At 54.9% G+C, this 27,161-nt stretch overlaps 1 protein-coding gene across 3 annotated transcripts in view; it reads left to right on the top strand.

The window, feature by feature from the left end:
- The first annotated feature begins 396 nt into the window (after positions 1-396).
- LOC139229126 (interleukin-12 receptor subunit beta-1-like) overlaps positions 397-27,161 on the top strand; it is a 93,408-nt gene continuing 66,643 nt past the window's right edge. For all 3 annotated transcript variants that reach the window (XM_070860789.1, XM_070860788.1, XM_070860787.1), the window contains exon 1: positions 397-518. In XM_070860789.1, the coding sequence (XP_070716890.1) occupies positions 398-518 (121 nt within the window). In that variant the 5' untranslated portion in view covers position 397. The remainder of the gene's footprint in view (positions 519-27,161) is intronic.

Here is a 27,161-nt window from a genome sequence, read left to right as displayed (position 1 = left end):
GGGGAGAGGGGTTGAGGAGGAGGAGTTGAGGTTGAGGAGGAGGGGGTTGAGGAGGAGGAGGGCGAGAAGGAGGAGGGGGTTGAGGAGGGAATGGGGGGGTTGAGGAGGAGGGGGAGTTGAGGAGGGGGACGAGGAGGTTGAGGAGAGGGCGAGAAGGAGGAGGGGGTTGAGGAGGAGGAGGAGTTGAGGTTGAGGAGGAGGGGGTTGAGGAGGAGGAGGGCGAGAAGGAGGAGGGGGTTGAGGAGGGAATGGGGGGGTTGAGGAGGAGGGGGAGTTGAGGAGGGGGACGAGGAGGTTGAGGAGAGGGCGAGAAGGAGGAGGGGGTTGAGGAGGGGGACGCAGAGGTTGAGGAGGAGGGGGTTGAGGAGGAGGAGGTGGAACTATCTGCCCGAGTAACATGCTCACTATCCTTACCACTGCCCTCACTACCACCATCCATCGCCTCCCTTCACTCCAGCCTCAAAGCTCTTGCCTCCACACCACTACAAAGATCAATAGCAAATCCAGTGCAAAAATAGGTAAGTTACAGAACAAATATTCTCATGTGAGCGTTTACTCCGGGTTCCCCCTTCCCTGAGCCCGTGCCTGCCCCGTGAGCCCCTCTCCCTCTCCTCCTGCTCCTACGCTGTGGCTGCAGTGCAGGAGGTGGGAGGCTGTGGACCTTTCAAGTGGCCATGATGGGCAACCCCAAGCAGCACAGGGCCTTGAGGGCCCGGCTACAGGTGTCAGCCTCTTGGGCTGGTCTGGGGCAGTCTGGCTCGGCTGACAATGTGGCACTAACAAGGGCACTGGCAGAGTGGGGGAGTGGCTGCCCATCCCATGGAGCCAAAGCCACTCTCCTGGGCCTTAACTATCCCGAGGCTCTGTGTGACGACCAAGTGCAGCAGTTATTGCTGGGATAGAAGCTGTCACATTGGTCAGGAGAGACTCCATGGCGGACTGACCACTGTGGTGTTGATGGAGCTACCCACTTGCTCCATGATGAAAAGCCTTGACCATAGAAACATAGAAAATAGGAGCAGTAGTAGGCCATTCGGCCCTTCGAGTCTGCACCGCCATTCAATATGATCATGGCTGATCCTCTATCTCAACATCATATTCCCGCTTTCTCCCCATACCCCTTGATGCTTTTTGTTTCTAGAAATCAATCTATCTCCCTCTTAAATATATTCAGTGACTTGGCCTCCACAGCCTTCTGTGGTAGAGAATTCCTCTGAGTGAAAACATTTCTCCTCATCTCAGTCCTACATTTCCTATCCTGTATCCTGAGACTGTGACCCCTTGTTCTAGACTTCCCAGCCCCGAGGAAATATCCTCCCTGCATCCAGTCTATCCAACCCAGTCAAAATTTTATACGTGTCAATGAGATCCCTTCTCATTCTTCTAAACTCTAGTGAATACAGGCCTAGCCGACCCAATCTCTCCTCATACGACAGTCCTGCCGTCCCAGGAATCAGTCTGGTGAACCTTCGCTGCAAGTACATCCTCCCTCTAAGGCAAGTACATCCTTTCTGAGATAAGGAGACCAAAACTGCACACAATACTCCAGGTGTGGTCTCACCAAGGCCCTGTAAGACATCCTTGCTCCTGTACTCAAACCCTCTCGCAATGAAGGCCAACATACCATTTGCCTTCCTAACTGCTTGCTGCACCGGCACGTTTGCTTTCAATGACTGGTGTACAAGGACACCCAGGTCCCAGTGGGAGCTGGACTCCTCCATACACTGGAACATTGCGTACAGACTTGCTGGCAGGACACCCTCAAAGCTTCCCTGATAAAGTGCAACATCCCCACCGACACCTGGGAGTCCCTGGCCAAAGACCAGTCCGCCCTAAGTGGAGGAAGTGCATCCGGGAGGGCGCTGAGCACCTCGAGTCTCGTCGCCGAGAGCATGCAGAAACCAAGCGCAGACAGCAGAAGGAGCGTGCAGCAAACCAGTCCCACCCTCCCCTTCCCTCAACCACTGTCTGTCCCACCTGTGACAGGGACTGTGGTTCTCGTATTGGACTGTTCAGCCACCTAAGGACTCATGTTAAGAGTGGAAGCAAGTCTTCCTCGATTCCGAGGGACTGCCTATGATGATGATGATAAAATTGATCTCTTTGTCCAACATTTGATCACCTGCCCTAATATCAACTTATGCGGCTCGGTGTCAAATTTTGATTGATAATCAGTCGCTCCTGTGAAGCACCTTGGGACGTTTTACTACATTAAAGGCGCTATATAAATGCAAGTTGTTGTTGTTTTAGTGCAGATGGGCCAGTGATGTGAGGGTTGTAATTAATGAGACTGTGACTGGTGCAATTGTGTTGGAAACGTATTTCACCAGCGCTGTTACCATGAGAACTCTAGTCAAATCATTAAAGCGTTCTCTACATTGCAGCCACATTTGTGGGACAATTCTCCTTCAATTGATTTTATGAGCAAGTATTGAGGGAGGTTTCATGGAGCATCTTAAAGGGAGGAAGAGAGAGAGGCAGGGAGGTTTAGGAATCAAATTCCAGAGCTTCGAGCCCAGGCAGCTGAAGGCACGGCCGCCAATGGACAGGTGACGGAAATCGGCATACACAACAGGCCAGAACCAGAGGGCTGGGGAAGGTTTCAGAGGTAGAGAGGGGTGAGGCCATGGAGGAGTTTAATCTGTAACACACGGATATACTCCACACCCCTCACTGTAACACACGGATATACCCCACACCCCTCACAGTAACACACGGATATACCGTACACCCCTCAGTGTAACACACGGATATACTCCACACCCCTCACTGTAACACTGATATACCCCACCCCCTCACTGTAACACGGATATATCCCACACCCCTCACTGTAACACTGATATACCCCACACCCCTCACTGTAACACGGATATACTCCACACCCCTCACTGTAACACCGATATATCGCACACCCCTCACTGTAACACGGATATACCCCACACCCCTCACTGTAACACTGATATACCCCATACCCTTCACTGTAACATACTGATATACCCCACACACCTCACTGTAACACAGATATACGCCACACCCCTCACTGTAACACTGATATACCCCACCCCCCTCACTGTAACACTGATATACCCCATACCCCTCACTGCAACACTGATATACCCCACACCCCTCACTGTAACATGGATATATCCCACACCCCTTACTGTAACACTGACATACTCTGCCCCTCTCACTGTAACACTGATATACCCCTCGTCCCTCACTGTAACACTGATATACCCCACACCCCTCACTGTAATACAGATATACCCCACACCCCTCACTGATACACTGATATACTCTGCCCTTCTCACTGTAACACTGATATACCCCATACCCCTCACTGTAACACTGATATACCCCACACCCCTCACTGTAACACTGATATACTCCACACCCCTCACTGAAACACTGATATACCCCACACCCCTCACTGTAACACTGATATACCCCACACCCCTCACTGTTGCACTGATATACTCTGCCCCTCTCACTGTTACACTGATATACCCCACCCCCCTCACTGTAACACTGATATACCCCACGCCCCTCACTGTTACACTGATATACTCCGCCCCCTTCACTGTAACACTGATATACCCCACCTCCCTCACTGTAACACTGATATACCCCATACCCCTCACTGTAACACTGATATACCCCATACCCCTCACTGTAACACTGATATACCCCACACCCCTCACTGTAACACGGATATATCCCACACCCCTTACTGTAACACTGATATACCCCATACCCCTCACTGTAACACTGATATACCCCACACCCCTCACTGTAACACGGATATATCCCACACCCCTTACTGTAACACTGACATACTCTGCGTCTCTCACTGTAACACTGATATACCCCACATCCCTCACTGTAACACTGATATACCCCACGCCCTCACTGTTACACTGATATACTCTGCGCCTCTCACTGTAACACTGATATACCCCACGCCCCTCACTGTTACACTGATATACCCCACACCCCTCACTGTAACACTGATATACCCCACCCCCCTCACTGTAACACAGATATACCCCACACCCCTCACTGTAACACTGATATACCCCGCCCCTGCCCTAGGCGGTTTTGGTTGCTGCCTGTGCTGTGCGTGCCGCTGATCGCGTGTGAATGCTTTCACTGTCCTCAGAGCTGGGCAGGAGCCAGCGTCGCCTGGCTGCACCAACAATCAATCTGATTGAGATGCAGGAAATCTCTGAGTGGCACCAGCCTTCTCTCAGTCCCGAATCTCTCCCCGAGCAGGACAGAGGGGTCTCTGTGCCCCTCTCCTCTCCCGGCCTTTTGTTCTGCTGCTTTTGGCCTTCAGATGCCCAGCTGGGCTGCAGCCTTGGCCCTGTGAGTAGGTGACAGCCTCACTTCTCCTCACAGCCATTCACCAATCGCTTAACCCTCTCCACCGTCACATGGAAAGTGAGGCCAGTGTTGTGAAGGAAAGGGGCAGATATGGGACTGAGGCGATCGAGAGAGGGAGGGTGAAGAGGGGGATAGTGGGAGGGAGAACTGAAGGAAAACAGAGAAATGTTGGTCCCGATGTTAGGTGAGTAGAGTGGTTGCGAGCCCCGGGGATGTGGTTTAACCCTGATCCCGGAGCGATCCCGGAGCAATCCTGAACTGATCCTGAATTGATCCCGAAGTGATCCCAGAGCGATCCCAGAGTGATCCAGAACCGATCCCGGAGCGATCCCGAATCGATCCCAGAGCGATCCCGGAGCAAGTTCCACGTTCTCACCACTCTTTGGGTAAAGAAGTTTCTTCTGAATTCCCGATTGGATTTCCTGGTGACTATCTTATATTGATGGCCTCTAGTTTTGCTCTTGCCCACAAGTGGAAACACTCTCTCTGAATCCACTCAATCAAAACCTTTCATATTTTAAAGACCTATAAGCTCACCCCTCAGCCTTCCCTTTTCAAGAGAAACGAGACCCAGCCAGTTCACCCTTTCCTGATATATATACCCTCGCATTTCTGGTATCATCCTTGTAAATCTTCTCTGCACCCTCTCCAGTGCCTCTGTATTCATTTTATAATATGGCGACCAGAACTGTACGCAGTGCTCCAAGTGCGGTCTAACCAAGGTTCGATACAGGTTTAGCATAACTTCCCTACTTTTCAATTCTATCCCTCCAGAAATAAAACCTTGTGCTTGGTTTGCTGTTTATGGCCTTGCAACTGTGTCGCAACTTTTAGCGAGACACAGAAATCCCAGTCGGCCAGGGTTAAATTTGTCATATATGGATACTCTGTATATACTATGCTGGTACCACTAGAGGGTGCAACTGTGGGAGGCCCAGGCAGGAGCTGTATAAAAGGCTGGTCACCACATGCTGCCTCACTCTGGGTTACAATAGAGAGACTAAGGTCACAGCAGTTCAAGCACAGCACTAGGCCACGTGGAGTTATTCTACAGATTAAAATTCAAAATGGTGGCTAAGCAATTAACAGTCAACAATGGGGGGGGGGGGGACCAGGAGGGAAGGGGCTGGGAAAGGGATGGGGGGGGGGAAACAGGAGAGGGGGACGAGGGAAGGATGGGGGGGAGGTGACGTGGGGGACAGAGGGTGGAACGGGAGGGAGGACGGGAACGATGGGGGGACAGGGGATGGGATGGAGGACATAAGAACATAAGAAATAGGAGCAGGAGTAGGCCATATGGCCCCTCGAGCCTGCTCCGCCATTCAATAAGATCATGGCTGATCCGATCAGGGATTCAGGTCCACTTCCCCACCCGCTCCTCATAACCCCTTATCCCCTTATCGGTTAAGAAACTGTCTCTGTCTTAAATTTATTCAATGACCCAGCTTCCACAGCTCTCTGAGGCAATGAATTCCACAGATTTACAACCCTCTGAGAGAAGAAATTCCTCCTCATCTCAGTTTTAAATGGGCGGCCCCTTATTCTAAGATCATGCCCCCCTAGTTCTAGTCTCCCCCATCAGTGGAAACATCCTCTCTGCATCCACCTTGTCAAGCCCCCTCATAATCTTATACGTTTCGATAAGACCATCTCTCATTCTTCTGAATTCCAATGAGTATAGGCCCAACCTCCTCAACCTTTCCTCATAAGTCAACCCCCTCATCTCCGGAATCAACCGAGTGAACCTTCTCTGAACTGCCTCCAAAGCAAGTATATCCTTTCGTAAATATGGAAACCAAAACTGCACGCAGTATTCCAGGTGTGGCCTCATCAATACCCTGTATAACTGTAGCAAGACTTCCCTACTTTTATACTCCATCCCCTTTGCAATAAAGGCCAAGATTCTATTGGCCTTCCTGATCACTTGCTGTACCTGCATACTAACCTTTTGCGTTTCGTGCACAAGGATCCCCAGGTCCCGCTGTATTGCAGCACTTCGCAATTTTTCTCCATTTAAATAATAACTTGCTCTTTGATTTTTTTCTGCCAAAGTACATGACCTCACACTTTCCAACATTATACTCCATCTGCCAAATTTTTGCCCACTCACTTAGCCTGTCTATGTCCTTTTGCAGATTTTTTGTGTCCTCCTCACACATTGCTTTTCCTCCCATCTTTGTATCATCAGCAAACTTGGCTACATTACACTCAGTCCCTTCATCCAAGTCGTTAATATAGATTGTAAATAGTTGGGGTCCCAGCACTGATCCCTGCGGTACCCCACTAGTTACTGATTGCCAACCCGAGAATGAACCTCTGTTTTCTGTTAGTTAGCCAATCCTCTATCCATGCTAATATATTACCCCCAACCCCGTGAACTTTTATCTTGCGCAGTAACCTTTTATGTGGCACCTTGTCAAATGCCTTCTGGAAGTCCAAATACACCACATCCACTGGTTCCCCTTTATCCACCCTGTTCGTTACTGATACGTCCTTACTACACAGTATAAATGCACACGAGGCCCATGCTTGAAAGGTGGTCAGTCTGTGACCTGTCCTTTATTCCTTAGCACTCAAGTGATGAAGGTGGGTGGAGCTTCCCCTTTTATACCTGAAGGTCCAGGTTAGGAGTGTCTCCCACCTAGTGGTCAGTGTTCTCACGGTGTACAACTTAGGTCAGTTTATACATGGGTTACAATGCTGGTTGAATACATGACATCACCTCCCCCCCCCCAATGTCTTATTGGGATCACAGGTTGAGTCTCTCTGGTGGTTTATGCTCCCTTGTACAGCGCCTGAGTTGGGGCTCCGGTTGTTGGGCGCTGGCCTGAGTGTCTGCTGTTTGCGGTGCCTCAGGCCTGTCCGGACTGCCCACAGTGACTAGGCTCTCCTCCCTTTGGTTCCGGTGTTCGGTCACCTGTGGTGGAGTGAACTCTATATCGTGTTCTTCCTCTGCTTCTTCTATGGGGTTGCTGAACCTCCTTTTTGTTTGGTCCACAGATTTGTCCATTGGTAAGTTTAACTACCAGAATCCTATTTCCCTCTTTGGCAACCACAGTGCCTGCGAGCCATTTGGGCCCTGCAGCGTAGTTGAGGACAAAAACAGGATCATTTACATCAATACATCGCGCCCTCGCATTCCTGTCATGGTAGTGATATTGTGACTGGCGCCTGCTCTCGACAATTTCTTTCATGGTGGGGTGTATAAGGGATAATCGGGTTTTGAGCATCCTTTTCATTAGTAGCTCTGTGGGTGGAACCCCTGTGAGCGAGTGTGGTCGGGATCTATAGGCCAACAGGAGGTGTGATAAGCGGGTTTGTAGGGAACCCCCTTGGAATCTGAGCATCCCCTGTTTGATTATCTGCACTGCTCATTCTGCCTGGCCGTTTGAGGCCGGCTTGGACAGTGCCGTTCTAACATGGTTAATTCCATTGCCTGCCATGAAGTCCTGGAATTCAGTGCTTGTGAAGCACGGGCCATTGTCGCTGACCAAGATGTCCGGTAGACCGTGGGCGGCGAACATTGCCCGTAGACTTTCTACCGTGGCAGAGGGTGTGCTTGAATTTAAAATGTCACACTCGATCCATTTGGAGTAGGCGTCTACTACAACCAAAAACATTTTCCCCATGAAAGGACCTGCGTAGTCCACATGGATGCGTGACCAAGGCTTGGCGGGCCATGGCCAGGGGCTAAGGGGGGCTTCCCTGGGCGCATTGCCCAGCTGGGCACACATGTTGCACCTGCGAACACAAAGTTCCAGGTCTGCGTCTATCCCTGGCCACCAAACGTGTGACCTGGCAATTGCCTTCATCATGACAATGCCCGGGTGCCCATTGTGGAGTTCTCTGATGAACACCTCTCTGCCCATCTGGGGCATGACTACGCGGTTTCCCCACAGTAGGCAATCGGCCTGAATCGAGAGTTCATCCTTGCGCCTGTGAAATGGTTTAAATTTCTCAGGGCATGCCCTGTACGTGGCTGCCCAGTCTCCATTCGGGACACATTTCTTGACTAGAAACAATAGCGGGTCTCTATTTGTCCAGACTTTAATCTGACGGGCTGTCACGGGTGAGCCTTCGCTTCCGAAAGCTTCAACAGCCATGACCATCTCAGCACCATGCTCGGTAGCCCCCTCAGTGGTGGCTAGTGGGAGCCTGCTGAGTGCATCGGCGCAGTTTTCGGTGCCCAGTCTGTGCCGAATTGTGTAGTCATGGGCAGCTAACGTGAGTGCCCACCTCTGTATGCGGGCCGATGTGTTTGCATTTATGGCCTTGTTGTCGGCCAAAAAGGACGTTAGGGGTTTGTGATCTGTCTCCAGCTCAAATTTCCTGCCAAACAGGTACTGGTGCATTTTCTTTACCGCATATACACATGTGAGCGCCTCCTTTTCTACCATCCCGTAGCCCCTTTCTGCCTGGGACAGACTCCTGGAGGCGTAAGCTACCGGCTGTAACTGACCCTTGGCATTGACATGCTGCAACACACACCCGACACCATAGGACGATGCATCGCACGTTAACACAAGTTTCTTACATGGGTCATATAGCGTTAACAGATTGTTGGAACATAACAAATTGCGTGCTCTATTAAAAGCCCTTTCCTGGCTGTCCCCCCAGACCCATTCGCGACATTTGCGTAGGAGCACGTGTAGCGGTTCTAGCAGCGTGCTCAATTTGGGAAGAAAGTTACCAAAATAGTTCAGGAGCCCCAGGAACGAACGCAGCTCCGTCGTGTTATGGGGTCTGGGTGCTCTCTGGATCGCTTCCGTCTTGGATGCAGTAGGGCTGATCCCGTCTGCTGCTACCCTCATCCCCAGGAATTCTACCTCTGGAGCTAGGAAGACGCACTTCGCCTTTTTCAGTCGCAGCCCTACCCGCTCCAGTCTGCGTAGCACCTCCTCCAGGTTGTGGAGGTGTTCTTCAGTATCGTAACCCGTAATGAGGATGTCGTCCTGAAAAACCACCGTCCCTGGAATTGACTTGAGGAGGCTTTCCATATTTCGTTGGAAGATCGCGGCGGCCGAGCGAATCCCGAACGGACATCTGTTGTACTCAAACAACCCCTTGTGTGACGTGATGGTGGTCAGCTACTTCAACTCACTCGCCAGCTCCTGGGTCATGTAAGCTGAGGTCAGGTCCAATTTTGAAAAAAGTTTGCCACCGGATAGCGTCGCAAAGAGGTCCTCCGCTCTCGGTAGCGGGTACTGGTCTTGGAGTGACACCCGATTGATGGTGGCCTTGTAATCGCCACATATCCTGACCGACCCATCCGCCTTGAGCACCGGCACAATCGGGCTCGCCCAGTCACTGAATTCGACTGGCGAGATGATGCCTTCCCTCAACAGGCGGTCCAATTCGCCTTCTATCTTTTCCCGCATCATGTACGGCACCGCTCTGGCCTTGTGGTGTACTGGTCTGGCGTCCGGGTTTATGTGAATCACTACCTTGGCCCCCATGAAAGTGCCAATGCCGGGTTGAAATAATGAGTCAAATTTGTCCAGGACCTGTGAGCATGATACTCGCTCCACAGAGGAAATTGCATTGACATCGGCCCATTTCCAGTTCACGACAGCAAGCCAACTCCTCCCCAGTAGTGCGGGACCGTCCCCTGGGACAATCCAGAGTGGCACCGGAATGATCTGCTTTGTGTAAGTCCATAGCTGTGCGTCAATCGCCGATAATTTTGGCCTCCTGGCCTTGGATGCCCACAACTTTTCGAACTGTTTGATACCCATCAGGGACTGGCTGGCACCCGTGTTTAACTCCATTGATACTGGGATGCCATTGAGGAGCACTTTCATCATTATCGGTGGCGTCCTGGTGTATGAACTGTATACGTGCTCCACATCAACTCGCTGAACTTCAGCTTCCAGCGATTTCCCCCAGTGTCCATTTCTGCAGATATTTTGCTCATCTCTGCAAACTCCGGCTGAATGTATGCCTCCACGCCTCCAGCATGAGTTGCGGTTTGAAACAAAAGGTCCCTTGCCAGTCGATCGTTCCTGACTGCCCCTGTTATTGTCCTTGAGTGCACCATTAACAGGTGTTGATGGCCCCATTACTGGCCGCATTGTCCCTTGCAATGGCGTGAATCACTGTTCAGCTTGCTATTGTCTCTGTCGAACTCCCCCTCTGGGTTCGACTACATGTTGGGGCATGCCTGACTGCTCTTGTCTGCCTGGAGAACTGTGTGCTGCTTTAACAATGTTGAATCTCTGTCCCAACCATTCCTTAACACAGTACCTCTCGTCTGTTCTGCTAGTGGCCATGCTCACGTGGTTTAAATCCCAGTTTCTTGTCGCCATTGATACGTCCTTACTACACAGTATAAATGCACACGAGGCCCATGCTTGAGAGAAGGTCAGTCTGTGACCTGTCCTTTATTCCTTAGCACTCAAGTGATGAAGGTGGGTGGAGCTTCCCCTTTTATACCTGAAGGTCCAGGTTAGGAGTGTCTCCCACCTAGTGGTCAGTGTTCTCACGGTGTACAACTTAGGCCAGTTTATACATGGGTACAATGCTGGTTGAATACATGACATTTACATCCTCAAAGAATTCCAGAAAATTTGTCAAACATGACTTCCCCTTCATAAATCCATGCTGACTCTGCCTGACTGAATTATGCTTTTCCAAATGTCCTGCTACTGCTTCTTTAATAATGGACTCCAGCATTTTCCCAACCACAGATGTTAGGCTAACTGGTCTATAGTTTCCTGCTTTTTGTCTGCCTTCTTTTTTAAATAGGGACATTACATTTGCAGTTTTTCAATCTGTTGGGACCGCCCCAGAATCCAGGGAATGTTGGTAAATTACAACCAATGCATCCACAATCCCTGCCGTTATCTCTCTTAAGACCCGAGGATGCAAGCCATCAGGTCCAGGGGATTTATCTGCCTTTAGTCCCATTATCTTACTGAGTACCACCTCCTTCGTGATTGTGATTGTGTTAAGTTTCTCCCCCAATATAGCCTCTTGACTATCCACTGTTGGAATATTGTTAGTGTCCTACTGTAAATACTGATACAAAATATTTGTTCTGAGTTTCTGCCATCTTCATGTTCCCCATTACTAATTCCCCGGTCTCGTCCTTAAGGGATCAACATTTACTTTAGCCACTCTTTTCCTTTTTATATACCTATAGAAATTCTTGCTATCTGTATTTATATTTTGTGCTAGTTTACTTTCATAGTCTATCTTCCCTTTCTCAATCATTTTTTTAGTTGTTCTTTGCTGGCTTTTAAAAGCTTCCCAATCTTCTGTCCTCGCACTAGTTTTGCCACTTTGTATGCCCTTGTTTTTAATTGGATACCCTCCTTTATTTCTTTAGTTAGCCACGGATGGCTATCTTTTCTCTCACACCCTTTCCTCCTCACTGGAATATACTTTTCTTGAGAGTTGCGAAATATCTCCTTAAATGTACACCAATGTTCATCAACCGTCCTTCACTTTAATCTATTTTCCCAATCCACTTTAGCCAACTCTGCCCTCATACCTTCATAGTCTCCTTTAGTTAAGTTTAGTACGCTGGTTAGATCCAACTTTCTCACCCTCTGGGGGGGGACTGGGCTGGAAATGTGGGGGTGGGGGGATCGGGGTGGGGGGGGGGTGCAGAGGGGGAGTGGGAGGGAGGATGGGGAGGGACGGGGCTGGGAATGGGGTGGGGGGGACGGGGGTTGGGGGGGGGGAACGGAGGGCGTGGGGACGGGCGGAGATTGCGGGCTAAATGGACATTTGTGGTCAGCTGATAGCGAGACATCTCCCTGCTGCATGAACAGTTCTGTCTACATCTGCCGCTTCTCATCACACTGATCAGTCCACTCTCAGTCATCAGCAAAGTGATGGAAGGTGTGGTTGACAGTGCTATCAAGCAGCACGAACTCACCAATAACCTGCTCACCGATGCTCAGTTTGGGTTACGCCAGGACCTCTCAGCTCCAGACCTCATTCCAGCCTTGGTCCAAACATGGACAAAAGAGCTGAATTCCAGAGGTCGTCATCATCATCATAAGCAGTCCCTCGGAATCGAGGAAGACTTGCTTCCACTCCAAAAGTGAGCTCTTGGGTGACTGTACAGTCTCTGTCACAGGCGGGACAGACTGGTTGAAGGAAAGGGAGGGTGGGGAGTCTGGTTTGCCGCACGCTCCTTCCGCTGCCTGCGCTTGGTTTCTGCATGCTCTCGGCGACGGGACTCGAGGTGCTCAGCGCCCTCCCGGATGCTCTTCCTCCACTTAGGGTGAGGTGAGAGTGACTGCCCTTCACAACAAGGCAGCATTTGACCGAGTGTGGCATCAAGGAGCCCCAGTAAAACTGAAGTCAATGGGAATCAGGGGAAACTCTCCACTGGCTGGAGTCATACCCAGCACAAAGGAAGATGGTTGTGGTGGTTGGAGGTCAATCATCACAGTCCCAGGGCAGCGCTGCAGGAGTTCCTCCGGGCAGTGTCCTAGGCCCAACCATCTTCAGCTGCTCCATCAATGACCTTCCCTCCATCAAAAGGTCAGAAGTGGGGATGTTCGCTGATGACTGCACAGTGTTCAGTTCCATTCCCAACTCCTCAGATAATGAAACAGTCCATGCCCGTATGCAGCAAGACCTGGACAACATTCAGGCTTGGGCTGATAAGTGGCAAGTAACATTCACACCACACAAGTGCCAGGCAATGACCATCTCCAACATGCGAGAGTCTAACCATGTCCCCTTGACATTCAACGGCATTCCCATCGCCGAATCCCCCGCCATCAACATCCTGGGGGTCACCATTGACCAGAAACTTAACTGGGCCAGCCACATAAATACTGTGGCTACAAGAGCAGGTCAGAGGCTGGGTATTCTGCGGCGAGTGTCTCACCTCCTGACTCCCCAAAGCCTTTCCACCATCTACAAGGCACAAGTCAGGAGTGTGATGGAACACTCTCCACTTGCCTGGATGAGTGCAGCTCCAACAACACTCAAGAAGCTCGACACCATCCAGGACAAAGCAGCCGCTTGATCGGCCCCCCATCCCCCACCTTAAACATTCACTCCCTCCACCACCGGCGCACCGTGGCTGCAGTGTGCACCATCTACAAGACGCACTGCAGCAACTCGCCAAGGCTTCTTCGACAGCACCTCCCAAACCCACGACCTCTATCTCCTAGAAGGACAAGGGCAGCAGGCGCATGGGAACACCACCACCTCCACGTTCCCCTCCCAGTCACACACCATCCCGACTCGGAAATATATCGGCCGTTCCTTCATCGTCGCTGGGTCACAATCCTGGAACTCCCCCCCTAACAGCACTGTGGGAGCACCTTCACCACACGGAACTGCAGCGGTTCAAGAAGGCGGCTCACCACCACCTTCTCAAGGGGCAATTAGGGACGGGCAATGGCCCACGACCCAGGAACGAATTAAAAAAACATCCAATGCAACGACTCAGACCCAGCCATTGATGTTCACTCAACAACATCGGCAAATACATTGACAGCGAGGACAATGTTAATCGAATCTCTGCAGCGAGAGCTCCCTCCTGTGGCCAGTAACATCCATGACAACAAATGCACACAATCTCGGCCAAATTAACTGTTTGATTTCATAGAATCACAGAACGGTTACAGCATGGAAGGGGGCCATTCGGCCCATCGAGCCCGTGCCGGCTCTCTACGAGAGCACGCCAGCCAGTCCCACTCCCCCCGCCCTTTCCCCGTAGCTCTGCAATTTTTTTTCTTCCCGATATTTATCCAACTCCCTTTTGAAAGCCGCGATTGGGTCTGCCTCCACCGTCCTCTCAGGCAGCGCACTCCAGATCCTAACCACTCGCTGCGTAAAAAGGTTTTTCCTCATGTCGCCTTTGGTTCTTCTGCCAATCGCCTTAAATCTGGGTCCTCTGGTTCTCGACCCATCATGATTTCGAACACCTCTATCCAATCTCCTCTCAACCTTCTCTGCTCCAAGGAGAACAACCCCGGCTTCTCCAGTCTATCCCCGTCACTGAAGTCCCTCATCCCTGGAACCATTCTCGTCAATCCTTTCTGCTCCCTCGCTAAGGCCTTCACATCCTTCCTAAGGTGCGGTGCCCAGAATTGGACACAATACTCCAGTTGGGACCGAACGTGTTTTATACAGGTTCATCACAACTCTCTTGCTTTTGTACTCTGTGCCTCTATTTATAAAGCCCAGGATCCCGTAAATTTTTTAAACTGCTTTCTCAACCTGCCCTGCCACCTTCAACGATTTGTGCACACATATCCCCAGGTGACTTGATTCAGCGAGCGGGCAAAACTGGCACACGGAGCTCAGTGCGGGCAAGTGTGAGGTCACCCACCTCGGTCCAAAGAATGATGGATCAGAGTATTTTCTAAATGGTGAGAAACTGGGAAGTGTGGAGGAGCCGAGAGGTTTAGGGGTCCGTGTACAGAAATCACTGAAAGCTGGCACACGGGTACAAACATTCATTATAAAGGCTTTATCTCGAGGGCTGGGATACAGAGGGGGTGGAATCGATGCTTCACAGGGCCGCGGTCTGACCCCGTCTGGTGTAACTGCGTCCAGTCCTGGGCTCCGCCCCTCGGGGAAGGGTATATCGGTCTCGGAGGGGGAGCAGCGCAGGTTCACCAGGATGGTACCGGGCCTGAAAGGGTTAAATCCCCAGGGCAGGTTGCACAGACTGGGCCTGTGTTCCCTCGAGTTTAGAATATGAAACGGTGAATCTAATCGAGGTGTTTAAGATGATTAAAGGATTCGATCGGGTGGAGAGAGAGAAACTATTCCCTCTGGTGGGGGGAGTCCAGAACAAGGGGCAGGACCTTAAAATTAGAGCCCGGCCGTTCAGGGTGATGTCAGGGAGCACTTCTTCACACAAAGGGCAGTGGGAATCGGGAACTCTCTCCCCCCAATAAAGCTGTTGAGGCTGGAGGTCAATTAAAAACTGAGACTGAGAGATTTTTGTTGGGTAAGGATATGAAGGGTTAGGGAACCAAGGCGGGTAGATGGAGTTAAGATACAGATCATCCGTGATCTAATCGAATAGTGGAACAGTCCTCCCGTTCATTTAAAAATCGTGAATTACACCCAGCCTTCATTTAAGAAAGAAAGACTTGCATTTATATAGTACCTTTCACGAGCACCGGACATCACAAAGTGCTTTGCAGCCAATGAAGTATTTTTGGAGTATAGTCACTGTTGTAATGTAGGAAATCTTAACAGAATCTTTGGTAAGAGTACAGAAGGTATACATTGACTGTGGGTATCAGACGCTGTGGGTATCGGCGCTGTGGGTATCAGACACTGTGGGTATCGGGCACTGTGGATATCGGGCACTGTGGGTATGGGTATCGGGCGCTGTGGGTATGGGTATCGGATGCTGTGGGTATCGGGTGCTGTGGGTATGGGTATCGGGCGCTGTGGGTATCAGGCACTGTGGGTATTGGACGCTGTGAGTATCGGGTGCTGTGGGTATCGGACGCTGTGGGTATGGGTATCGGGCGCTGTGGGTATCGGACACTGTGGGTATCGGACACTGTGGGTATCGGGCATAGTGGGTATTGGACACTGTGGGTATCGGACGCCGTGTGTATCGGGTGCTGTGGGTATCGGACACTGTGGGTATCGGACACAGTGGGTATCGGACACAGTGGGTATCGGGCGCTGTGGGTATCGGATGCTGTGGGTATCGGGCGCTGTGGGTATCGGGCGCTGTGGGTATCGGACGCTGTGGGTATCGGGCGCTGCGGGTATCGGACGCTGTGGGTATCGGACGCTGTGGGTATCGGGTGCTGTGGGTATCGGGCACTGTGGGTATCAGACGCTGTGGGTATCGGACGCTGTGGGTATCGGGTGCTGTGGGTATCGGACACTGTGGGTATCGGGCATAGTGGGTATTGGACACTGTGGGTATCGGACGCTGTGGGTATCGGGTGCTGTGGGTATCGGACACTGTGGGTATCGGACACAGTGGGTATCGGGCGCTGTGGGTATCGGATGCTGTGGGTATCGGGCGCTGTGGGTATCGGGCGCTGTGGGTATCGGACGCTGTGGGTATCGGACGAGTGGGTATCGGGCACTGTGGGTATCGGGCACTGTGGGTATCGGGCACTGTGGGTATCGGACGCTGTGGGTATCGGGTGCTGTGGGTATCGGACGCCGTGCGTATCGGGCATAGTGAGTATTGGACACTGTGGGTATCGGACGCTGTGGGTATCGGACGCTGTGGGTATCGGACGCTGTGGGTATCGGGCGCTGTGGGTATCGGGCGCTGTGGGTATCGAACGCTGTGGGTATCGGACACTGTGGGTATCGGGCACTGTGGGTATCGGGCACTGTGGGTTTCGGGCGCTGTGGGTATCGGGCGCTGTGGGTTTCGGGCACTGTGGGTATGGGTATCGGGCGCTGTGGGTACCGGCGCTGTGGGTATCAGGCACTGTGGGTATGGGTATCGGGCGCTGTGGGTATCGGACGCTGTGGGTATCGGGCGCTGTGGGTATCGGGCGCTGTGGGTATGGGTATCAGGTGCTGTGGGTACCGGGCGCTGTGGGTATGGGTATCGGGCGCTGTGGGTATCGGGCGCTGTGGGTATCGGACACTGTGGGTATCGGGCGCTGTGGGTATGGGTATCAGGTGCTGTGGGTACCGGGCGCTGTGGGTATGGGTATCGGGCGCTGTGGGTATCGGGCGCTGTGGGTATCAGGCACTGTGGGTATCGGACGCTGTGGATATCAGGTGCTGTGGGTATGGGTATCGGGCGCTGTGGGTATCGGGCGCTGTGGGTATCGGACGCTGTGGGTATCGGGCACTGTGGGTATCGGGCGCTGTGGGTATGGGTATCAGGTGCTGTGGGTACCGGGCGCTGTGGGTATGGGTATCGGGCGCTGTGGGTATCGGGCGCTGTGGGTATCAGGCACTGTGGGTATCGGACGCTGTGGGTATCGGGCACTGTGGGTATCAGGCGCTGTGGGTGTCGGACGCTGTGGGTATCGGGCACTGTGGGTATCGGGCGCTGTGGGTATGGGTATCGGGCGCTGTGGGTATCGGGCGCTGTGGGTATCAGGCACTGTGGGTATCGGACGCTGTTGGTATCGGGCGCTGTGGGTATCGGACGCTGTGGGTATCGGGCGCTGTGGGTATGGGTATCAGGTGCTGTGGGTATGGGTATCGGGCGCTGTGGGTATCGGGCGCTGTGGGTATCGGGCGCTGTGGGTATCGGACGCTGTGGGTATCGGGCACTGTGGGTATGGGTATCGGGCGCTGTGGGTATGGGTATCGGATGCTGTGGGTATCGGGTGCTGTGGGTATGGGTATCGGGCGCTGTGGGTATCAGGCACTGTGGGTATTGGACGCTGTGAGTATCGGGTGCTGTGGGTATCGGACGCTGTGGGTATGGGTATCGGGCGCTGTGGGTATCGGACACTGTGGGTATCGGACACTGTGGGTATCGGACGCTGTGGGTATCGGGCATACTGGGTATCGGATGCTGTGGGTATCGGATGCTGTGGGTATCGGACGCTGTGGGTATCGGACGCTGTGGGTATCGGGTGCTGTGGGTATCGGGCACTGTGGGTATCGGACGCTGTGGGTATGGGTATCGGGCGCTGTGGGTATCGGACACTGTGGGTATCGGACACTGTGGGTATCGGACGCTGTGGGTATCGGGCATACTGGGTATCGGACGCTGTGGGTATCGGGCGCTGTGGGTATCGGACGCTGTGGGTATCGGACGCTGTGGGTATCGGGCGCTGTGGGTATCGGGCACTGTGGGTATCGGACGCTGTGGGTATCGGACGCTGTGGGTATCGGACGCTGTGGGTATCGGGCGCTGTGGGTATCGGACACTGTGGGTATCGGACACTGTGGGTATCGGACGAGTGGGTATCGGACACTGTGGGTATCGGGCACTGTGAGTATCGGGCACTGTGGGTATCGGGCGCTGTGGGTATCGGACGCTGTGGGTATCGGGTGCTGTGGGTATCGGACGCCGTGCGTATCGGGCATAGTGAGTATTGGACACTGCGGGTATCGGGCGCTGTGGGTATCGGACGTGTGGGTATCAGGCACTGTGGGTATGGGTATCGGGCGCTGTGGGTACCGGCGCTGTGGGTATCAGGCACTGTGGGTATGGGTATCGGGCGCTGTGGGTATCGGACGCTGTGGGTATCGGGCGCTGTGGGTATGGGTATCAGGTGCTGTGGGTATGGGTATCGGGCGCTGTGGGTATCGGGCGCTGTGGGTATCGGGCGCTGTGGGTATCGGACGCTGTGGGTATCGGGCACTGTGGGTATCGGGCGCTGTGGGTATGGGTATCAGGTGCTGTGGGTACCGGGCGCTGTGGGTATGGGTATCGGGCGCTGTGGGTATCGGGCGCTGTGGGTATGGGTATCGGGCGCTGTGGGTATCGGGCGCTGTGGGTATCAGGCACTGTGGGTATCGGACGCTGTGGGTATCGGGCGCTGTGGGTATCGGGCGCTGTGGGTATCGGGCGCTGTGGGTATGGGTATCAGGTGCTGTGGGTATGGATATCGGGCGCTGTGGGTATCGGGCGCTGTGGGTATCGGACGCTGTGGGTATCGGACGAGTGGGTATCGGACACTGTGGGTATCGGGCACTGTGGGTATCGGGCACTGTGGGTATCGGGCGCTGTGGGTATCGGACGCTGTGGGTATCGGGTGCTGTGGGTATCGGACGCCGTGCGTATCGGGCATAGTGAGTATTGGACACTGCGGGTATCGGACGCTGTGGGTATCGGACGCTGTGGGTATCGGGCGCTGTGGGTATCGGACACTGTGGGTATCGGGTGCTGTGGGTATCGGGTGCTGTGGGTATCGAACACTGTGGGTATCGGACACTGTGGGTATCGGACACTGTGGGTATCAGGCGCTGTGGGTTTCGGGCGCTGTGGGTTTCGGGCGCTGTGGGTATCAGGCGCTGTGGGTGTCGGACGCTGTGGGTATCGGGCACTGTGGGTACCGGGCGCTGTGGGTATGGGTATCGGGCGCTGTGGGTATCGGGCGCTGTGGGTATCAGGCACTGTGGGTATCGGACGCTGTGGGTATCGGGCACTGTGGGTATCAGGCGCTGTGGGTGTCGGACGCTGTGGGTATCGGGCACTGTGGGTATCGGGCGCTGTGGGTATGGGTATCGGGCGCTGTGGGTATCGGGCGCTGTGGGTATCAGGCACTGTGGGTATCGGACGCTGTTGGTATCGGGCGCTGTGGGTATCGGACGCTGTGGGTATCGGGCGCTGTGGGTATGGGTATCAGGTGCTGTGGGTATGGGTATCGGGCGCTGTGGGTATCGGGCGCTGTGGGTATCGGGCGCTGTGGGTATCGGACGCTGTGGGTATCGGGCACTGTGGGTATGGGTATCGGGCGCTGTGGGTATGGGTATCGGATGCTGTGGGTATCGGGTGCTGTGGGTATGGGTATCGGGCGCTGTGGGTATCAGGCACTGTGGGTATTGGACGCTGTGAGTATCGGGTGCTGTGGGTATCGGACGCTGTGGGTATGGGTATCGGGCGCTGTGGGTATCGGACACTGTGGGTATCGGACACTGTGGGTATCGGACGCTGTGGGTATCGGGCATACTGGGTATCGGATGCTGTGGGTATCGGATGCTGTGGGTATCGGACGCTGTGGGTATCGGACGCTGTGGGTATCGGGTGCTGTGGGTATCGGGCACTGTGGGTATCGGACGCTGTGGGTATGGGTATCGGGCGCTGTGGGTATCGGACACTGTGGGTATCGGACACTGTGGGTATCGGACGCTGTGGGTATCGGGCATACTGGGTATCGGACGCTGTGGGTATCGGGCGCTGTGGGTATCGGACGCTGTGGGTATCGGACGCTGTGGGTATCGGGCGCTGTGGGTATCGGGCACTGTGGGTATCGGACGCTGTGGGTATCGGACGCTGTGGGTATCGGACGCTGTGGGTATCGGGCGCTGTGGGTATCGGACACTGTGGGTATCGGACACTGTGGGTATCGGACGAGTGGGTATCGGACACTGTGGGTATCGGGCACTGTGAGTATCGGGCACTGTGGGTATCGGGCGCTGTGGGTATCGGACGCTGTGGGTATCGGGTGCTGTGGGTATCGGACGCCGTGCGTATCGGGCATAGTGAGTATTGGACACTGCGGGTATCGGGCGCTGTGGGTATCGGACGTGTGGGTATCAGGCACTGTGGGTATGGGTATCGGGCGCTGTGGGTACCGGCGCTGTGGGTATCAGGCACTGTGGGTATGGGTATCGGGCGCTGTGGGTATCGGACGCTGTGGGTATCGGGCGCTGTGGGTATGGGTATCAGGTGCTGTGGGTATGGGTATCGGGCGCTGTGGGTATCGGGCGCTGTGGGTATCGGGCGCTGTGGGTATCGGACGCTGTGGGTATCGGGCACTGTGGGTATCGGGCGCTGTGGGTATGGGTATCAGGTGCTGTGGGTACCGGGCGCTGTGGGTATGGGTATCGGGCGCTGTGGGTATCGGGCGCTGTGGGTATGGGTATCGGGCGCTGTGGGTATCGGGCGCTGTGGGTATCAGGCACTGTGGGTATCGGACGCTGTGGGTATCGGGCGCTGTGGGTATCGGGCGCTGTGGGTATCGGGCGCTGTGGGTATGGGTATCAGGTGCTGTGGGTATGGATATCGGGCGCTGTGGGTATCGGGCGCTGTGGGTATCGGACGCTGTGGGTATCGGACGAGTGGGTATCGGACACTGTGGGTATCGGGCACTGTGGGTATCGGGCACTGTGGGTATCGGGCGCTGTGGGTATCGGACGCTGTGGGTATCGGGTGCTGTGGGTATCGGACGCCGTGCGTATCGGGCATAGTGAGTATTGGACACTGCGGGTATCGGACGCTGTGGGTATCGGACGCTGTGGGTATCGGGCGCTGTGGGTATCGGACACTGTGGGTATCGGGTGCTGTGGGTATCGAACACTGTGGGTATCGAACACTGTGGGTATCGGACACTGTGGGTATCGGACACTGTGGGTATCAGGCGCTGTGGGTATCGGGCGCTGTGGGTTTCGGGCGCTGTGGGTATCAGGCGCTGTGGGTGTCGGACGCTGTGGGTATCGGGCACTGTGGGTACCGGGCGCTGTGGGTATGGGTATCGGGCGCTGTGGGTATCGGGCGCTGTGGGTATCAGGCACTGTGGGTATCGGACGCTGTGGGTATCGGGCACTGTGGGTATCAGGCGCTGTGGGTGTCGGACGCTGTGGGTATCGGGCACTGTGGGTATCGGGCGCTGTGGGTATGGGTATCGGGCGCTGTGGGTATCGGGCGCTGTGGGTATCAGGCACTGTGGGTATCGGACGCTGTTGGTATCGGGCGCTGTGGGTATCGGACGCTGTGGGTATCGGGCGCTGTGGGTATGGGTATCAGGTGCTGTGGGTATGGGTATCGGGCGCTGTGGGTATCGGGCGCTGTGGGTATCGGGCGCTGTGGGTATCGGACGCTGTGGGTATCGGGCACTGTGGGTATGGGTATCGGGCGCTGTGGGTATGGGTATCGGATGCTGTGGGTATCGGGTGCTGTGGGTATGGGTATCGGGCGCTGTGGGTATCAGGCACTGTGGGTATTGGACGCTGTGAGTATCGGGTGCTGTGGGTATCGGACGCTGTGGGTATGGGTATCGGGCGCTGTGGGTATCGGACACTGTGGGTATCGGACGCTGTGGGTATCGGGCATACTGGGTATCGGATGCTGTGGGTATCGGACGCTGTGGGTATCGGACGCTGTGGGTATCGGGTGCTGTGGGTATCGGGCACTGTGGGTATCGGACGCTGTGGGTATGGGTATCGGGCGCTGTGGGTATCGGACACTGTGGGTATCGGACACTGTGGGTATCGGACGCTGTGGGTATCGGGCATACTGGGTATCGGACGCTGTGGGTATCGGGCGCTGTGGGTATCGGACGCTGTGGGTATCGGGCGCTGTGGGTATCGGGCACTGTGGGTATCGGACGCTGTGGGTATCGGGTGCTGTGGGTATCGGACGCTGTGGGTATCGGGCGCTGTGGGTATCGGACACTGTGGGTATCGGACACTGTGGGTATCGGACGAGTGGGTATCGGACACTGTGGGTATCGGGCACTGTGAGTATCGGGCACTGTGGGTATCGGGCGCTGTGGGTATCGGACGCTGTGGGTATCGGGTGCTGTGGGTATCGGACGCCGTGCGTATCGGGCATAGTGAGTATTGGACACTGCGGGTATCGGGCGCTGTGGGTATCGGACGTGTGGGTATCAGGCACTGTGGGTATGGGTATCGGGCGCTGTGGGTACCGGCGCTGTGGGTATCAGGCACTGTGGGTATGGGTATCGGGCGCTGTGGGTATCGGACGCTGTGGGTATCGGGCGCTGTGGGTATGGGTATCAGGTGCTGTGGGTATGGGTATCGGGCGCTGTGGGTATCGGGCGCTGTGGGTATCGGGCGCTGTGGGTATCGGACGCTGTGGGTATCGGGCACTGTGGGTATCGGGCGCTGTGGGTATGGGTATCAGGTGCTGTGGGTACCGGGCGCTGTGGGTATGGGTATCGGGCGCTGTGGGTATCGGGCGCTGTGGGTATGGGTATCGGGCGCTGTGGGTATCGGGCGCTGTGGGTATCAGGCACTGTGGGTATCGGACGCTGTGGGTATCGGGCGCTGTGGGTATCGGGCGCTGTGGGTATCGGGCGCTGTGGGTATGGGTATCAGGTGCTGTGGGTATGGATATCGGGCGCTGTGGGTATCGGGCGCTGTGGGTATCGGACGCTGTGGGTATCGGACGAGTGGGTATCGGACACTGTGGGTATCGGGCACTGTGGGTATCGGGCACTGTGGGTATCGGGCGCTGTGGGTATCGGACGCTGTGGGTATCGGGTGCTGTGGGTATCGGACGCCGTGCGTATCGGGCATAGTGAGTATTGGACACTGCGGGTATCGGACGCTGTGGGTATCGGACGCTGTGGGTATCGGGCGCTGTGGGTATCGGACACTGTGGGTATCGGGCGCTGTGGGTATCGGGTGCTGTGGGTATCGGGTGCTGTGGGTATCGGACACTGTGGGTATCGGACACTGTGGGTATCAGGCGCTGTGGGTATCGGGCGCTGTGGGTTTCGGGCGCTGTGGGTATCGGGCGCTGTGGGTTTCGGGCGCTGTGGGTATCGGGCGCTGTGGGTATCGGACGTGTGGGTATCAGGCACTGTGGGTATGGGTATCGGGCGCTGTGGGTACCGGCGCTGTGGGTATCGGGCACTGTGGGTATGGGTATCGGGCGCTGTGGGTATCGGACGCTGTGGGTATCGGGCGCTGTGGGTATGGGTATCAGGTGCTGTGGGTATGGGTATCGGGCGCTGTGGGTATCGGGCACTGTGGGTATCGGGCGCTGTGGGTATCGGACGCTGTGGGTATCGGGCACTGTGGGTATCGGGCGCTGTGGGTATGGGTATCAGGTGCTGTGGGTACCGGGCGCTGTGGGTATGGGTATCGGGCGCTGTGGGTATCGGGCGCTGTGGGTATGGGTATCGGGCGCTGTGGGTATCGGGCGCTGTGGGTATCAGGCACTGTGGGTATCGGACGCTGTGGGTATCGGGCGCTGTGGGTATCGGACGCTGTGGGTATCGGGCGCTGTGGGTATGGGTATCAGGTGCTGTGGGTATGGATATCGGGCGCTGTGGGTATCGGGCACTGTGGGTATCGGGCGCTGTGGGTATCGGACGCTGTGGGTATCGGGCACTGTGGGTATCAGGCGCTGTGGGTGTCGGACGCTGTGGGTATCGGGCACTGTGGGTATCGTGCGCTGTGGGTATGGGTATCAGGTGCTGTGGGTATCGGGCGCTGTGGGTATCAGGCACTGTGGGTATCGGGCGCTGTGGGTATCGGGCGCTGTGGGTATCGGACGCTGTAGGTATCGGGCGCTGTGGGTATGGGTATCAGGTGCTGTGGGTATGGGTATCGGGCGCTGTGGGTATCGGGCACTGTGGGTATCGGGCGCTGTGGGTATCGGACGCTGTGGGTATCGGGCACTGTGGGTATCGGGCGCTGTGGGTATGGGTATCAGGTGCTGTGGGTACCAGGCGCTGTGGGTATGGGTATCGGGCGCTGTGGGTATCGGGCGCTGTGGGTATGGGTATCGGGCGCTGTGGGTATCGGGCGCTGTGGGTATCAGGCACTGTGGGTATCGGACGCTGTGGGTATCGGGCACTGTGGGTATCAGGCGCTGTGGGTATCGGACGCTGTGGGTATTGGGCACTGTGGGTATCGGGCGCTGTGGGTATGGGTATCAGGTGCTGTGGGTATCGGGCGCTGTGGGTATCAGGCACTGTGGGTATCGGACGCTGTGGGTATCGGGTGCTGTGGGTATCGGACGCTGTGGGTATCGGACGCTGTGGGTATAGGACACTGGGTATCGGGCATAGTGGGTATCAGACACTAGGTATCGGACGCTGTGGGTATCGGGTGCTGTGGGTATCGGACGCTGTGGGTATAGGGCGCTGTGGATATCGGACGCTGTGGGTATCGGACGCTGTGGGTATCGGGCGCTGTGGTTATCGGGCGCTGTGGGTATCGGACGCTGTGGGTATCGGACGCTGTGGTTATCGGGCGCTGTGGGTATCGGACGCTGTGGGTATCGGACGCTGTGGGTATCGGGCGCTGTGGTTATCGGGCGCTGTTTTTATCGGGCGCTGTGGGTATCGGACGCTGTGGTTATCGGGCGCTGTGGGTATCGGGCGCTGTGGGTATCGGACGCTGTGGGTATCGGACGCTGTAGGTATCGGACACTGTGGTTATCGGGCGCTGTGGGTATCGGACACTGTGGGTATCGGACGCTGTGTACCTTCCCTCTTTTAACCCGCTAGCCTGGAGACTGTCATTGGATGGCATTCCAACCAATCAGCAATTAAGCAGCTTAACTCCGCCCTCTGGTGGAAGTTGTGGATAAAAGCAGTTGCTCGTTTTTATGAGATTGTTTGACTGAATTGTTCACATTCAAGATGGAATATAATTTTAAAATAAGGATCCGATCAGAAATGGAGATGGGAAAGCTGATGGATATCAGAGTGTTGCCACGGGAGGCAAATGGGGTGAGACATAACTGGACTTGTTTCCAGAAACCTCCTTCTACAATTGTTGTTCCGCAGACCAGGAATGGGATTTGTCCCCTTCGGATTCCCCAGCAGTCAGGTCCCGAACTGGTGACCTGGTCATATAGGGCGAGAACTCTGTATCTCCCGATCTCGGTGTCTCCCTATCTCGGTGTCTCCCGATCTCGGTGTCTCTCTATCTCGGTGTCTCTCTATCTCGGTGTCTCCCTATCTCGGTGTCTCTCTATCTCGGTGTCTCTCGATCTCGGTGTCTCCCTATCTCGGTGTCTCTCTATCTCGGTGTCTCCCTATCTCGGTGTCTCCCTATCTCGGTGTCTCCCTATCTCGGTGTCTCCCTATCTCGGTGTCTCCCTATCTCGGTGTCTCCCTATCTCGGTGTCTCCCTATCTCGGTGTCTCCCTATCTCGGTGTCTCCCTATCTCGGTGTCTCCCTATCTCGGTGTCTCCCTATCTCGGTGTCTCCCTATCTCGGTGTCTCCCTATCTCGGTGTCTCCCTATCTCGGTGTCTCCCTATCTCGGTGTCTCCCTATCTCGGTGTCTCCCTATCTCGGTGTCTCCCTATCTCGGTGTCTCCCTATCTCGGTGTCTCCCTATCTCGGTGTCTCTCGATCTCGGTGTCTCTCGATCTCGGTGTCTCTCGATCTCGGTGTCTCCCTATCTCGGTGTCTCCCTATCTCGGTGTCTCCCTATCTCGGTGTCTCCCTATCTCGGTGTCTCCCTATCTCGGTGTCTCCCGATCTCGGTGTCTCCCTGTCTCGGTGTCTCCCTGTCTCGGTGTCTCCCTATCTCGGTGTCTCCCTATCTCGGTGTCTCCCTATCTCGGTGTCTCCCTATCTCGGTGTCTCCCTATCTCGGTGTCTCCCTATCTCGGTGTCTCCCTATCTCGGTGTCTCCCTATCTCGGTGTCTCCCTATCTCGGTGTCTCCCTATCTCGGTGTCTCCCTATCTCGGTGTCTCCCTATCTCGGTGTCTCCCTATCTCGGTGTCTCCCTATCTCGGTGTCTCCCTATCTCGGTGTCTCCCTATCTCGGTGTCTCTCAATCTCGGTGTCTCTCGATCTCGGTGTCTCTCGATCTCGGTGTCTCTCGATCTCGGTGTCTCCCTATCTCGGTGTCTCCCTATCTCGGTGTCTCCCTATCTCGGTGTCTCCCTATCTCGGTGTCTCCCTATCTCGGTGTCTCCCTATCTCGGTGTCTCTCGATCTCGGTGTCTCCCTGTCTCGGTGTCTCCCTATCTCGGTATCTCGGTGTCTCCCTATCTCGGTGTCTCCCTATCTCGGTGTCTCCCTATCTCGGTGTCTCCCTATCTCGGTGTCTCCCTATCTCGGTGTCTCCCTATCTCGGTGTCTCCCTATCTCGGTGTCTCCCTATCTCGGTGTCTCCCTATCTCGGTGTCTCTCAATCTCGGAGTCTCTCGATCTCTCTGTCTCTATATCTCCATGGGCTAGAACCTCCACTTTTGTGCTTATTGCCCAAAAATGGGCGTTATTTCCAGCATGGGCGGTAAAAAAGGGTTTTCAGATCACCGGCTTCTCACCCATTCTCAAAACACCTAGTTTACAGTTTTGAAAATGGGTGTTACCGTGAGCAATATCAAATGGGCGTTAGCGTAAAAATTTTTTGACCTTCTGCCGTAAAGTGTGTCCATCCTTAGCAACGGCATGGCAACGCTCGTTTCCCGCGATTCAGGAGGTCAAGGGTCACCATGACATGCACAGAAGAGGA

Source organism: Pristiophorus japonicus, chromosome 18 (genome assembly GCF_044704955.1).
Source record: "Pristiophorus japonicus isolate sPriJap1 chromosome 18, sPriJap1.hap1, whole genome shotgun sequence".
In the NCBI taxonomy this organism is placed as follows: Eukaryota; Metazoa; Chordata; class Chondrichthyes; family Pristiophoridae; genus Pristiophorus; species Pristiophorus japonicus.
Note: the sequence above shows the minus strand (reverse complement) of the source record. Positions and strands in the feature narration are given on the sequence as shown.